Source organism: Lissotriton helveticus, chromosome 4_1, assembly GCF_964261635.1.
Source record: "Lissotriton helveticus chromosome 4_1, aLisHel1.1, whole genome shotgun sequence".
Taxonomy (NCBI): domain Eukaryota; kingdom Metazoa; phylum Chordata; class Amphibia; order Caudata; family Salamandridae; genus Lissotriton; species Lissotriton helveticus.
The window spans coordinates 784,526,245-784,542,239 of record NC_136063.1 but is presented as its reverse complement, the minus strand read 5'-3'; the positions used below and the strand labels follow the sequence as shown (position 1 = coordinate 784,542,239).

General features: G+C 41.9%; 1 protein-coding gene across 1 annotated transcript in view; it reads left to right on the top strand.

The window, feature by feature from the left end:
- Positions 1-15,995, top strand: part of LAMA3 (laminin subunit alpha 3) — a 1,062,926-nt gene that overhangs the window by 299,469 nt on the left and 747,462 nt on the right. Inside the window, exons 6-7 of the mRNA XM_078687418.1 lie at positions 47-144; positions 8,182-8,297. Coding sequence (XP_078543544.1) covers positions 47-144; positions 8,182-8,297 — 214 coding nt within the window. The remainder of the gene's footprint in view (positions 1-46; positions 145-8,181; positions 8,298-15,995) is intronic.

Genomic DNA, 15,995 nt, shown 5'->3' with positions numbered 1-15,995 from the left:
GGAAATGTCTGCATCACATGTTTCTTCTGTTTTTGTTTTTGTACAGTATTACTACAGTATTAAAGATATCAGCGTTGGTGGACAGTGTGTCTGTCATGGCCATGCAAATGCCTGCACTTCTAAGAGGACGGAGCCCTTGAACCAGTAAGTAATGCAAGCTTCATCACCTTTTAAAGTTAATCAGCTGTTACGTATATCAATCAGAGGGACATAATTAGAATATCATTAATCTAATTAAATCAGTAGTTTCGGATTAGACTTATTTACTGTTTTATGCCACAAGAATCAACAGAAAGGGAGTGACAGTAATATTATATGAGGTCCTTGCTATGTCTTCTCAACTAGCGATATGCCAAACAAATTAGTAACCTGTTCCACAAAAAGACAGAGAGATCATTTTTTCCCAGGTCTAACAGATTCCCACTTTAAGAAGGCAAGAACTCTCCCCACTTTGGTGGCAAGCGTCTTCTTTCTGCTCATTTTGGGTAGACCTTAGAGTCTATTATACCCCAATGGGCTTCTATATGTGGGAGCTCTTAGGGCGTCTTTTTAGTGGAGTACGTTCCTGAGATTTCTGGAAGGATATGCTGCAAATCGGGATCCTCAAGGAAAATTATACAATTGCCAGAAGATGAAAGGCAGACTTATTTGTTAGTTTTCCCAATGGTAAGATTAAAATATATATTGAATATCAAGGGCTATCATCATCCCTATAGTCCAATCATGTGGTCAACATGTTTCTGCAATCAATTGCCCATACTGGTCAACGGCATTCAATATCACTGGAAAAAGCATCCCTACCTAAACCCTAACCTTCTACACTAAATCTAGACTCAATCAAGGTAAGCACTGTGTATGAAGGTGGTTGTGCAAGGAAGTCTAAAGAAAATTTGCAAACAAAAATGTTAAACTAAACGATCATTTTGTGTTTTCTGAGACCTGGAAAAATAGCACAGAACATCTGGTCATATACCTTGTCTTCCAAAACTTTTTAAATATAGGAAACATTTTCTGAGGCGTAACTTCAACGAAGGTGCTCACGGTACAACATGCCATCTCACTGCACACATAGAAAAAAGGTGGTCATGTCACTGACAAGTGGATAGGACTTAGCCCATTTACAGCCTGATTCATGTACGGGCCGTTTTGCGTGGCCCTAATAGCGAATCATAGCGACTCGCTATTGAGGACACGCAAAACGGCATTCATGTAGGAATTGCTAAATCAATAGCGATTCCTACATGTTCTCTATTTGCGAGTAGCAATTTGCTACTCGCAAAAAAAGGAATAACTCCCCATTCATTCCTATGGGCCAAAAGGCCCATAGGAATGAATGGGGAGTATCCCTCATTTGCGAGTAGCAATTTGCTACTCGCAAATCAGATAGCGATTTTAAGGGTGCCAGGGGTGTCCAAAGGACACCCTGTAGCACCCCTAAAATGCACAATTGAACAGGTGTTGCGCACACACATGTCCAAAGGACATGTGTGTGTGCAACATGCAACTTAGAAAAATGCTTTTAAAAGCATTTTTCTGAGTTTTTGCTATTTACCGAGAGGTCTGACCTCTCGGTAAATAGCGGCCCAAAAGTGCTAAATCGCAATTTTTTTTTGTGTCATGAATAGCATTTGAGGAATCTCTATTAGAGATTCCTTAAATGCCATTCCTCGCAAATATGCGAATTCTTAAATAGCGATTTTTGCATTTGGGATGATGAATACCAAATGCAAAAATCGCACTCGCGAGCGCTTTTAGCTACATGAATCAGGCTGTTAGTCTCTAGTAGGGCCTCATAGAAGGGGGAGCGGGTGTGACTCTCTGTGTTAAACCCTATAGTAAATGTTGATAAAGAAAATACACTGCTCTAGTCATAGGGATGGAAAATCAGGGAAACGTTTTCTACCTAAGCAATAAATCTGTCAAAGGATTATTTTTCACAGAATAATAGAGTTTCACATTAACTATTGCACCGGAGCTGCTCCAATGTAACTATGGTGTCAGGTAAATAATTCTTAAATGAAGTTTGAGGACAAATGATCCACAGATCTAATCAAACCAACATATGAAGACTAAATGGTGTCTTGCAGCTAGAGACCATAGCGACATTTGTACGTTTAATATAGCATCAGAGGATCCTCACCCCCCCCACACATTTCATGGAGGAGGAGAAGGAGACCAATGTAATAACTTTATGACAAAAATTACAGAAGAAGCATCATTACATCACTACACTGTTGTGTTGCATACCTGTGAGTTCATGGCTGAGAGCACACTCCATGTCATTATATCAGCATAAAGGTCAAATTCTTATGCTTGCCACTTTTTGGGGAATCTGCTAAAAATTACAAGACAGGGACCAATGTTGTAAAAAGAGAAATCTACAATAAGCCAAACAGCATCCAGTTGTCAGGAAGAAGAATACACGTGGTATCTTAAATGACCTCAATAGGATTTGGTGTAAAAATGTCAATATACTGTTGTATTGAATTTGATAGGACCAAACGTAGTACCAATCCTTTACTTCCTGAGGATCTGATCAAATTAATCAAAGTATACAAAAGATGTAAATTAATCATTTGGCACTGATATATACATGGGCAATAACAAAATTAATAACAATGATCAAATATTGTGTCACGTAGTTATGCATGGCATCCAATGGCAACATACATTTAAATATAATCACTTTTCTTTATGCTAGTGTATGTATTTATTAGAGATCTCAATAGCTGTGTATGAATATGCTTATGATGAAAAATTAATGCAGGATTCCGAATCAGTGTGATCAGAGCCTGATGGCATAAGTAAGTAGAATCAAGGTATTGCTTCCAATATGTAAATCCACATAATTACGCAAAAAAAAGTATGGTACAAATTTCTACTGATTAAACTGATATTTGTTACATGAAAGTTCAAGGTTTAGTCCCAGTCTGCAACCTAAAAAAACATCTTTGTTCTTTTTTTAGCAGCTCTTTGTTCAAGCCAGTCGTGGAGGTGGGGGACAGTTTCTAGGACTGCAAATTATCATTATGGGCTAGTTCCAAACAATTATTAGTTATTCTGGTTAATGATGAATGACACCAGATGTTACTGCAGTGCATTCCAATTCAGATTTTAATCTTCTGATTGTCATCCCAAAAGATCTTAGTCCACAGGGGCAGATGATCATTTAGACCAGGGGTCTCCAAACCGGTTCTGGAGGGCAGGATCCATGACAGATTTTTGGGATATCCCCTTTGAGATACATGTAGTTATTTTAAAAATCTGTTAGACGATGTTTTCACTATTACGGTGTGTATGTTTTCTTAACTGCTCTGGTTTGTAAGGCCTAGATCAATTTTCCTTTTAGTTATGGCTAGCTAGCAAGTTGTGCAGTAGCCATCTTGCGATCAATCCATGTTTCCCCACTTGATCAAATTGCATGATTCAAAACAACTATTTTATTTCACCAAATCTCCTTTTAATTCATTATCACTTAAAAGACCACCTTCAAGTATGTGAGATCAGGATGGATGCTGTAAAAAAGCCTCTCCTGCCCATGTTCTAATAAACTATAATGTTGCTCCATATGTGATAAGACTCTGCGCCAAATATAGGTTGCAAACGACAAACGGCTTGCCTTGCAGTTAACAAATGATTGTTTTTTTAAGTTCATGTTTGAATGCGATCACTTTCAACAAATTAATGTAGCGTTAACATATCATAAGCTGAGGTCAATTGCTTCTGCATAGCAAAGAAATGCACTTTTTTGAATTTTAAAGAATCTTTATCATATTTCTGCATCATGTTTGTTGCACTGTTTATAAGGCAGACATGTTCAGGGCTCAATTTGCACATGAGACCAGACCCTTGGCCCGGCTCTTGGTCAGCTTTCCTGTTAATTTGTTGGCTCCTCCACCTGTCACTTAAAGTCAGAATTGTAGGGGGTGTGTTCAGCCCAAGCTCCAGTCACTGATTAGTGGTGCTTGACCGGGTTAGTCCAAGGTAGCATGGATTGGGCAAGCAATCGACAGGAACTGGCCATTGTGATGAGAGAAACAAGTCTTCAATGGGCAGAACAACCTGCAGATGTCTTTGGTGAGAGGCTCTGCAGATTCTAGCAGCCCTCAAAATGCCTGATAGCACTAGTTCAAGTTTATTTTGTTTGCATAGTTACTTAAAACCATTGCAATATTAGCACCAGCAATAAAATATTGAATACATACGTAATGCCGTGTTACACATATGTGAAGATAAAATCGTACTCATATTTTAAGATATAAAACTTTCTCATGTACTAAAACCAGTTAAATTACTTAAAACAGTAAGAAGCACTATCAGAAGAAGCCTCGATCTGAGAAAATCATTCTATACTGTTAATTCAATAGAGTCCGTGGGTCCTTAGCATGCGCACAGAGGAAGTGTGACCACAAGTCCTGGGGCTGCCCGCCAGGTATGGACCTGAAAGACAAGTGATGAGTTCACTGTGTGCTCACCGCAGCTCAGCCACCTCTCATCCAAGACTCCCTTTATTAATATTTTCAGCTTCCCTTATCATCGGGCATAAGTGCACCCCGCTAGGAGCCAATTGCTGTTTGTGGACACCAGAGTACCATGTGAGGCCAGTTGTAACCTGACACGATATTGTGCTGTATGCAGTAGTTAATTAAAAAAAAAAAAAACATAAGTGATGGGGCTCTCGTCAGGAGGCAGCTTGCCCCAGTCAATTTTTCCTGTTAGCTCCGCCTAAGACAGACCCCACTACTAACCATGAAAGTGGGGAGAGGATGTGGCATAATGGCCAGAGCTGCTGACTTCGGAGCAGGGGAACCAGGTTTGATTTTCAGCATCAGCTCAACATCCTGTGATTGTGGGCATATCACTTAATCTGCCCGTGGCTAACATAAATAAATGTGTCCTTAACTGGTGCTCATGAGAAGCAACAGTGTTGCTGATTAAGTTCCAGTGCTGAGCATCGACAACCACTGGCTCAAATTATGCACTGGTGGTATCGCATGCCTGAAACTGACCTGCTTCATTATCAACGAACAGCCTGCACGACAGTACTGAATAGCATCAGCAAAAAGCATTTGCAGAGCCAAAAGTCAAGGCGTTGTTTTTTTCCCACTGCTTGTTTATTCTGATTTTGCCCTGGTATTTATTTTTAACAACTAACCAAAGCCCAGGATTGAAAATCAGATCTGTAGCGTGCCCTACAGTATGCAAGGGTCCTGTACTCACTTGACAGAGCTCAAAGGCCTTCCTATTGTGCGACCGGTACTGATAACAAGGATCGGACCATCAGTCCAGACATTAAACTACAATGTCACTCTTTGTGTAAATATCTGCCGTGTGTTGGCATAAGCCACGAATTTCACAATATACAACTTGCTCTCCCTGTCAGGACCTGAATCTATGTAAAAAATGGTCATTGTCTTCCCAGCTCATTATTCCTTACAAAAATTGAAAGAAATCTAATGTATTATGACCAGTGGTGCGGCTAGATCTTTCGCCGCCCAGGGCGATCCCTGAATTTGACGCCCGTTGACAGCCGGATCAGGTAAGAGTGGGGGGGGGGGGGGGGGGGTGCTGGCGACAGACGATAAGTGGGGGCGCTGGCGCTAGACGATGATGAGAAGGGGTGGGAGGCGCCAGATGATGAGGGAGAGTAAAAAAAAAGAAAACTTACCATGATCTCGCCGCCGCCCCTCAAAAAAAGTCCTGCCGGGGCAGACCGCCCCCCTTAGCTACGCCACTGAATCTGACTGACTTTCTGTTGTTATCACGTGCATCAGTTAATTGTCATATTTCTGAATGTTTATAGATAATGTAACTGTAAGACATGCCAACCAAAGACACCATAAATTAGAAACAAAATGATGCAGCAAACATTGAGTATGCAAATGTAACTAGGATGCAATGGCATAATTATGGGACACTGCGTACTAGATTGCTTAATATTAGCTCTCATTTTAAAAGATGCACAGAATTTCTGTGTATTTAATAACATTAGTAAACTTTGCAGCTATTGTCACAACGAAAGGAATGACAACATGTTGGTCAGTACTTCTAAACTGGATGCCTGGTGGAGCACTGTGAACCCTGGTTTCCACAGTTTTGAATGAGAACTGGTTAGGGTTGTCAGCCAGTGCTTAAGTTGTAAACAAATACATGCCAGGCCCAAAGTGTTTATCAGAAGTCCGTGGCCGACACTATTGAATACAGGGTGCCAAATACAAAGACTGCTTAGTTTCTTCCCCCCTCATGCCACTTTCATCTAACACCAGGCATTCCCTAACCCTTTATCTAATTCTTGGTGGTTCTTTTTCATCCCTGCTTTCTTCCTTTCTCACTGTGTTTCCATCCTTTTCTTTCTCTTTCTTTTCCCCTTTTGAGTTTATCTCTCTCTTACTCTGTATAAGTGCTGGTCCTCATAAATGAGTGCTGGTGGGCCCCACCTGCAATCACCGGGTCAAATGATGCAATGGTGACTGGATTCTTTTTGTGCTGGTAGTGGTACCTACCCACAAAAAAAAAAACAATCCTTAGAGGCATATTCCTCTTTGTATGTGTGCTGCAGAAAGAAGGAGTAAAAAGGAGAAATGTAGATATTTCTCCTCGTTATGCCAGCCTCGGTTAGGCGCGCTTATTTGAAGCAAAGGCAGGTTTAGGAAAATCTGGGTTTCTGACAAAAATCTGTGGGTGGGCATGCACATGCTCCACCCATAGAACGCATCCCAGATGCAAAGTAACGCAAGGCAGTGCTATTACTTCTTTGTTTAATAAGCCATTCAAACCCATTTAAATCGGGCTATGCATGGCTTAGTAAATCCAGAAATACATTTTATGTCGGGCTGCATTGAAAAAATGACACAACCCCAAAGCATAATGTTAGTAAATCTGGGCCTTTGTCTTCACTGCAGTGGGAAGTGAATAGCACAGAGTAGCAGTCATTAACCCCTTGCATGCTCGTGACGGAACCACTCCGTCACAAGCCACGGACGCGCTGTGCTGGTGACGGAGTGGTTCCGTCATGGCGCAGCCACCCCGTCCACGCTAATAGAATTCCACGCCTGCGCGGCGCGTTCTATTGAGCGGGCGTGCCGTGACGGAACCACTCCGTCATTAGCACAGCGCGCCCGTGGCTCGTGACGGAGTGGTTCCATCACGAGCATGGTGGCGGCGCGCGGCCCCCTCCCCCCTAGCGCCGCGGCGGAATTACTGCCGCGGCCAAGGGGTTAAGAGACAGACGGGCAGTTGCAGCGCGGTGAGGCGGGGCAGGGGGAGTCGACAGAGGATGAAATGGTTTGCAGCCATTATCCCGCATTTTTTATCCCGCAGGACTTTCAGTCCGCATACCATTTTCCCGCAAGGTCATTGACCTCGCATACCATCATCCCACATTTTTTCAAAACGCATGTGCATTTATCATGCATGCCTTTACAACGAATTACGTTGTAAAGGCATGTATGGTAAATGCATTTGCGTTGTGAAAACCACGATGACGAGAGAGGTAAGTGGGTTTGGGTTAATGTTTTCGTTGTGCTGGGTTAGTGATTGTGCAGTGTAGTGTTGTGTTAGTGTAGTGTAGAGTTGTGGTGGTTGTTTAGTGTAGGGTCGTGCTGGGGGAAGTGCTATCGGGTTTAGGGTAGTGTTGTAGTGTTTGCGTAGTGTAGGGTCATGCTGGGGGTAGTGTTTTAGGGTTTAGGGTAGTGTTGTAGTGTTTGCGTAGTGTAGGGTCATGCTGGGGGTAGTGTGTTAGGGTTTAGGGTAGTGTTGTAGTGTTTGCGTAGTGTAGGGTCATGCTGGGAGTAGTGTGTTAGGGTTTAGGGTAGTGTTGTAGTGTTTGCGTAGTGTAGGGTCATGCCCTACCCCGCATATTTGCGCCGGCCACCGCTACAGATGGGGATGGAAGAGAGGGCCTGAAGCCTCTCTAACCCCATTATGCCCTACACTCCAGGCAATGTGATGCCAGGACTGAAGTACATAGCCACCTCAAGAGTGCCCAGAGAGAGCAATAGCATAATATTGAACTGGAACCTTCCATCTGGCCCACTACATTTGATATATTCTAGGAAATGTATTTCACATGCAAACAAAATAATTGTTTTTCGTCCATGTGTCACGTTTTAAACTTCATTCTGGACTATAAATTACAAAACTGAACTGCAGACATATAATGATTCTGCATTCTGTGCCTAGATTGCAGTGTGAATGTCAGCATAACACCTGTGGTGAGACCTGTGACCGCTGTTGTCCTGGATATAATCAGAAAGCATGGCAACCAGCAACAATTGACAATGCCAACGAATGTGAACGTAAGTACCAAAAGATGTTGCTGCTAATGCTATTGTAAATGAATCACCTTTTTGTGTAGTAGTAGTAATAATAATAATAATAATGATAATAATAATAATAACATTATGTAGCACGTCATACTGCAGATTTAACCTTCTCTAACCCCCTGCAAGTCACTGGTGCTATTATTACCCACTTTGATTCTCTACATTGCATTGCCCATAGACTAATTAAATCACAATGGATCATGCCAGGGATCTTGCTTGTCACATGCTGACCTCAGACAAATGTCAGCAGCGAGGGTTTAACTCACGGAGCCACCATGTTATCAGATGCATATAAATATTGAAACATAGAGGGAAACAGTACCCTGTACAAAGTTAAAATACTTTAGAGTATACTACCAGAAGTAACCTAAGAAAGTTCTGTAACACTGGCCACACTGGCCCCTACACCATTCGTTCAGAGGGGGCCCTTGCAATCCACTGCTATCGTAACAGGGGGGTGGGGGGTGCAAATGCTCAATGTTAGAAGTTTTGGGTTGACAGGATTTTTTGTAGTGTCCCCTTACACCACTTGTTCCATGTGTTCCAGATGTCAGTAAATCCATCCCCCCCAAGAGGAGATTGGCCTTGGTTCACCTCCTGACCGTCACCTACCCAGCCGGACCTTGGGCACAGTTTCTCTCCGTCTCCCTGTCTTACATCCCCCCCCTTCCTCTTTGTTTTTCTGCAATTTTCCTTTTTTCCTCTCTGTCTATCCCTCTGCCCGATGACCGTTGGAGCTACTTGGGGAGCTTTAGGGGAGACTGGCAGTCGATTACCTCCTCGTGCCGACGCCTACCCACTCGGTTTCTGGGCTGTCTCCCCCCCGTCTCTCATTCCTGCTTCCCCCTGTCTTGTCCCCTTTCACTCCTACTCTTTCCAACTTCCGTCCTTTGCCCTCACCTGCCCTTGCCCTTTGTCCCCACCCTGTTTGTTTTTTTGGGAACTTCTCCCCTCGCCACTTGAGACTGAACTATTTTGTCTGATGCCCGATGGAGCTACCTGGTTTAGCTATAGGGGAGATAGGCCGTGGATTCCCTCCTTGGTCGTCACCTACCCAGTTGGTCTTTAGACAGACTTCCTTTCGTCTCTCCTTGTTGTCTCGTCCCTTACCCTCCCTTTCGCACCTCCCCTTACCCTCCACTACTTTTCTCTCTCCTTTCTCTCCTCTCCTAATGTATTGCCTATTTTTTTGATGTAATGTGTAATTGCTGATCTTTTTCTGTTACATTGTTGATTCTCATGTAAAGCGCTCTGATACCTTCGGGTCTAGCCGGCGCTATATAAAACTCTTTTAAATAAAAAAAATTTAAAAATCTTTTACAGTTGAGCATGGATAGGTAACCATTAACCACTGGTGAGTTTTGACATTTGGGCTCTCTTTATTTCTTGCATGAATTCAGAACTTAAATCTACCAGCCGTAAGAAAGTTTGTGGATGGCCTTCCTTCAAAACACATTAAAAGTCCTAGATGTATGTGAAAAGCTCAATCTTTTTGGTGTGTTCACCACATTGTTGTAGTATTATATACTATATAAATCTGGTATTTTACCTCCGGAGTAGCTGAGATCTGCCATCAAGGCTACAGCTACATGAGCTATGCTTTACCAATGAAAATTGTTTTTGCTTATAAATGGTCAAAACTGATAGGTCAAAATTGATAGTTTAGTAAGGGAGCTCTAATTGTGAGCTTAAGTTCAGTGGAGTTGTGCAAAGTTCAAATATGGGAAGGCTGCCTGACTTCAAAGTCCAGAAGGATGCAGGAACGAGGGGAAAAATGCTCCCTACACCCAAATCACATTTCCCTATGAAATGGAAAGCACAATACGAAGGGCTACATGTATCATGCATTTTACCAGTCGCAAACGCCCTATTCGCAGAATCGGGTCATTTGCAACCGGTAAGATACATTTTGGTCTGTATGAATTCCAATTTGCGATTCACTAACAAGTTACCGAATCGTTTGGAATTGCGAATACATACCGATTCGGCATTAGGAAGTGGTGTGTTTAGGTCGTCCCTTCCTAATACGGAATTGCAGCAGTATGTAGGAATGTTTTGCGACCGAAATGTGGTTGCAAAACATTTACATTTTACCACTTACTTCAAGTAGGTGGTAACGCATTCACACACGGGGAGGGGATCCCTTGGCCTTTGTGAATGTTTGTAAAAAAAAACTGAGAGCAGCCAGTGGTCCCAAACAACACTGCCTGCTCTTGAAAAAGGAAAATAAATCTTTTCATTTTTCTTTTTTAAACGCAACCCATTGTCCATTAGGGAAAACGGACTGCATAATAAAAAATGATTGCTTTATTTAAAAGCAATCACAGACATGGTGATCTGCTGATCCCAGCAGGTCACCATCCCTGTGATTTTAGCGATGCCTAATGGGGTCGCAAATTACGACCTGCCTCAATAACATTAATGAGGTAGGTCGATTTGCGACCCATTAGGAAATGCTAAATGAAACTCATGGAGTGTTATACATTCAAACAGTGATTACCCTGTTGATGTGTAACCATGTACCGATTGAAGTTTACTGTAAAATGGAAAAAAAAATTGTGATTACCCAATTGCGATTTGAAGAGCCACTCACTCACTGAATGAAAGGGTGAGCCGAAGAGTTTCTCTGATCACTGATGGGAGGAACTAGGCTTGCCTGGGAAAGAGGTTAGAGAGAGGGAGTAGTGTACAGTAGCGAAGAAAGCAGTTTCAATATTGCTTTTTTTATACTTCATGGGATTAGTTTCAAATATTTCTTTTTTTATACTTCATGGGATTGTGAGCTAGCTTGCAGCAAAAACACAATTACGAATGAGTCATTGGATCGCAATAGGGAAAATGTGAGTGGAGAAAGTGCAAAAACTTTAGTTTGAACAGTTCTGGGGTTTTCACTAGTCTCTGGTTTGGCATTCCAGACCCCCTGCAGGTCCCCATGTCCGCAGAGTACTGTTTGGTACTCTGGATAAGAACACTTTTCTACGTGCTCTACGTACTGCTCTGAAGGATTCTTGCCTGGCTGATTATTGAACAACAGCCTGCTGCATCGAAACTGCTTATTTACAAGCCCCTTGCGCCGCCGGTAGGTCATTTGTTCTCATATTAAAATTAATGCACCCGCGGGCAAGTGACTTATAAATAAATAAGCCCCAGAATTTGTACAACATTCATACCTCTTCAGTATAGCTGCGATAGTTAGACTCTTACTGACCCCCACTACGGTGAAGCTTGCTTCCGCCCTGTGGAGGATCGCAGTCCGGGGTGTGTGAGTGAAGAAGGTTCTGGAAATTTAGCTGTCGCAGACTGAAACGACGGTTAATCTGTGGAATGTCACACCTGTGCTACTAGTGCAGCTGGTCTTCAGGACACAGGAAAGTTGGACTTGCCGCTTAAAACTACGGCTGATTACAATGAACTTTACTGTAAAGTTTGATTTTGACCACGTTTCTTTATTGACTACAGCATTTTGCTAATTATATTTTTATTTAATTGTGGATTGGGACTTTTACATTTTTTTTTTAATGCGCAGTTTTGATTTTCTGTCACTTGTACTATGCACCTCTTTATGAGGGTAGACGCTTGAGTCCCCTACTAAGAGTGATCCTGGCATTTCCAGATCATGTTTACCGTGTAAACCAGATTTTTCAGCATTTGTGGGGATTCAGTCACGTTTGCCAAAGGGATTGTAATCTTTCTCTCTCTCTCTGTCTCTTCTAGTTTACAATCCAGTTTCCTACAGTGTCTATTTTTGTCTTTAATACTTTTTCAGTTACCTTCATGCTATTTCACTTTAATTGGCATTTGTAAGCGAAGACTGCCAAGAATGAGGTAATGGAAGGTCCTGTCACTTGAATTAAGAAGCATATCTTTCATGCTGATTGTTGCTAAGCAAAAGCAGATGAACACTGATGTGGATGTGTGCTGTCTGCATTTTGATGCAGTAAAATTGATGTTAGAAGAGACAGACTGTGTTTAACGGAGACCCATAAAGGCTTCCAGCTTACAAGCTGGCTCTGCTCGTCTTCCACTGACCCAGCCCCTGTGCACCTTTATATTTCCATCTTTTTCTCTCCAAGCTTTATGTATTTTTAAAACATATTGTATTGCTTCAAAACATCATACAACTGTTTTGCCATAGGCTGATAGTTTGTTACCACTATACAGTATTCGGTTCCATTATCAATTATGGCAGGATTAGACTATGTATTGTTTTGCTACATAAGTGCAAAGGGCCAGTCAAATAAACAATCTAAATATTCTTTACTTAAGCTCTGTGTTGGGCTTCTATGTCCACTTTTTGACTGATGCGCTTGGTCTCTGTATATCTGCATTAATTAGGTGGGGGTAAGAGAGTGCTTAATTTGAGCTAGTGGTTTCTGGTGCTAAGCACTGGCACTTAATCATTAAAACCGGTGCTTGAGCACCAGTTAAGAACACATTCATTTTCGGGAGGTATAGTGAGATTAAGCGATTCATCCAGAATCACAGAATGTTGAGCCGATTCCGAGACTCGAACCTGGTTCGTCAACTCTGAAGTCCGCAGCTCTGGCTATTACTCCACATCCTGCCACATCCTCTCCCCACTAGTAGGATTTCATTGTTACTAGATGGTTCTGTGTTAGGCAGCACTAACAGGTAAAACAGGCTGGTCGAAGATGCCGCCTGCCGAGAGCCCTGGCACTTTTTGTTTTTCAAATTAACCACTGGGGCAGGAGGGACTATTTTGTCATATATACTCTACTGCAGAAGGTATCAGTCCAGTTCTAGCTCTGTCTTAGCTCTCAATGTAATGCCTACAATCCAGGCTCTGGTTTGATCTGCCTCTCTTGCCACATGTTTCACTTCCCTCTGTAATGAAATGCTTTTTCAGCACCTCTCGGTGCCACCTGGGTAAACTGGGGCCTTTAGTAGATTACCAGCCTATCATTATTTGCCATTTTTCAAGGATCAATGGAAAGACTATAAATCTGCTTGTTACCTTATTGGCCTGGACATTGCATATAGCCTTAATATTCAAATTCCTTTCTGTATACTCCTATCAGTTGTCTCGACATTTGTTTTAACAAATTTGCTCCCGATAGTCTGATATTGCACGGCAGCTTCAGACCACATAGAAAAAAATCTGAATCCACCTTTCCTAATCTGTGTCATTTTGCTTGTGTACCTGCGTAAATTGAATGAATTTTCTGAGTTGTGATACAGGCCTTGGTATGTAATAAAAGTGTACTCATTTCAACCTTGTCTTTCTTCAAGAAATCTTGGGAGCATTACCCACTATTCTATTCCAGTCCTCATCGCTAAGCGGTTTATTTAAGTCCAGAGTACATTTATCCCTCAGAGAGTGCACTGAGTATTTGGTTTGCTCCAGGAGCGCTCAACACATTAGTGGTACGGCCTTCTGTTTGCTGTTAGTTAGTCTAAGGTCTCTGTGCACTTGCGATTTTCTGTGTTCATTTTCCACAGTTCCCGCAACACCCCATGATAGAGCTATGGAGGAGGAAATGTCCTTCTCGGAGTTCATAATCCCCTTAGAGGTCCCTACATTTCGCTACATCCCCTCTTTCCCATAGGCTCCCTATTCTCGATACATTTCAGTCTATCCAGTTTAAAACTCTCCTGCAATCTTTACACCCATCCTGCGCACTATCTCTGCCGACCTCATTCGATATCTCCAAGGACGCACTTATACGCCTCAGTGCTACAGAAGCGTGTTGCCCACTTGGGTCTTGCAAAGTATACCAAGCTATCAAGGCCAGCCCTTGAATTGGCCACAGTATCTGGCCATGTTATGGAAGCATGTAAGTGATCCTCCATCATCTAAATACCCAGCATGAGCCTACAGGGCGAGGGCGAAGGACACTGGGTTCTGATTCTGAGTGAAGGAACCTGTGAGCATGCATCTGTGGAAGTGGAGGCAGATGTGAGAGGGAGGAAAATGACAGCTACCTTCTGTTAATAAAATGGAAATATTGAGTAATGCATCAAAGGAGAGAAAGGGAAAAACTGCACAACTTTGCAAGTGCAAAGAGATGTGGATCCAACTGCACAAACCTTGGAATAAGATAGACGAAATATCATCGGACATAAATGTTGTGTCCTATATATTGTTTACAAAAATAAAATCCCATTGGGTGTAGATGTTATATTACTAACTCAATATTTGTGACTCTTTCTTTTTGTCAGACAAACTTTTCTCCACAATATTCTGGTACTGTAACCGAGGGGAAAGATTAGGAAAAGTTGAACTTGGCTCCATGGCACTTTGTCCTTGATCGCATTGCTATAGTCAATAGTCCTAGTAATAGAATGGAAAAGTGCGATTACACATAGGCCATGAAACTCAGGCCTAAAGCAGATAGATAGGCCGCTTGCACTGGAGACAGCTGGAACCTGAGCTCTATGGAGACATCGCCAGATCAATTAGTACCAGCCAGGTTTGAAGTATAATACAAATGTATGATGAGGTGGGCAGTAAACCATGGTGAACAAATATGCCATTATCACAAAGTGTTAGATTGTAAGAAAATAGCAGGAAGCCTGATAAAACATTGGTGAGGTAAGTGGGACACTGAATACAGCATTTAGCAGTCACCCCCTCTCTTGGCATATTATCAAGGCCATTATCGCTGTTTTAGGGGCAGTTTTCTGCCGCTAAACCGGCGATAATTTTTATCACCGTTCTTGATAATATGCCCCATAATACCTTCCAATTGAGCAACAATATGTAAAAAGACTGATTAATTCAGAAAGTGTGGAATTCAGAGTGTCGTGTGAAGTCAGAATATTATAAGTAAATACATTTAAGCTGATCTCAGAAACATATATGCAGCTGCCATTAGACATCTTAAAATCCTAAGGATGACTTTCTTCACACATAACCCAGAATGACATTTGTTATTGAATGATGATCACATAAAGAAATGAAAGAGTGTAGTATCTTCTCACTTGAAAACTAATCATTGGTAGATCAATATAAATCATTTCAAATGCTAAATCAGGAGTTTAGGTTGCCTTCACATGCATTTTTAAATATCTTCAAGTATGAATCTACATCATCATATCAGAAACAGAATACAGTCTAGTTAGATCTATTAAACAATACTTGAAAGGGAGCTGTGAGTCAAATGTATTACATACAACTGTGCCTTTGGTAGATTTATTAGAAAAAGCTACATATTGCTGAAACAAGTCAGTGGAAATAGAAACGATGACAGAAAAGTTACATGCCACAAGGAGCATGGTGTACGGAGTTACTTTAATGAATTACTCATGATACGTAGGTTAGCACATTAAATATTACTGGGCGAGACGTGACCAATATTTTAATATGCATACTTTGTTACGAAACCCTAAGATGTGGTCTAGCAACTGGCTGAAAGCACACAGGTTCTCATGGTACCGTTCCTTGCTAGAGTATATAGTGAGGTGCTGGAAACAGATTCCTCACTCCCAGAATTCAATAAAGCCTAACTATCCATTATTTCTAAACCTGGAAAGGATGTGCTTTCCTGTGCTAGCTACAGGCTGATTTCTTTGATCAATTGTGGCAAGAAAAGACTAGGCAAACTGATAAACATGATGATACATGAGAATCAGGTTGGCACAACTGCTCTTCCTGCAGTCATATGTGGACACTTGCCCACTTACTCAGGCAAACAAGTCAAAATCTGGATG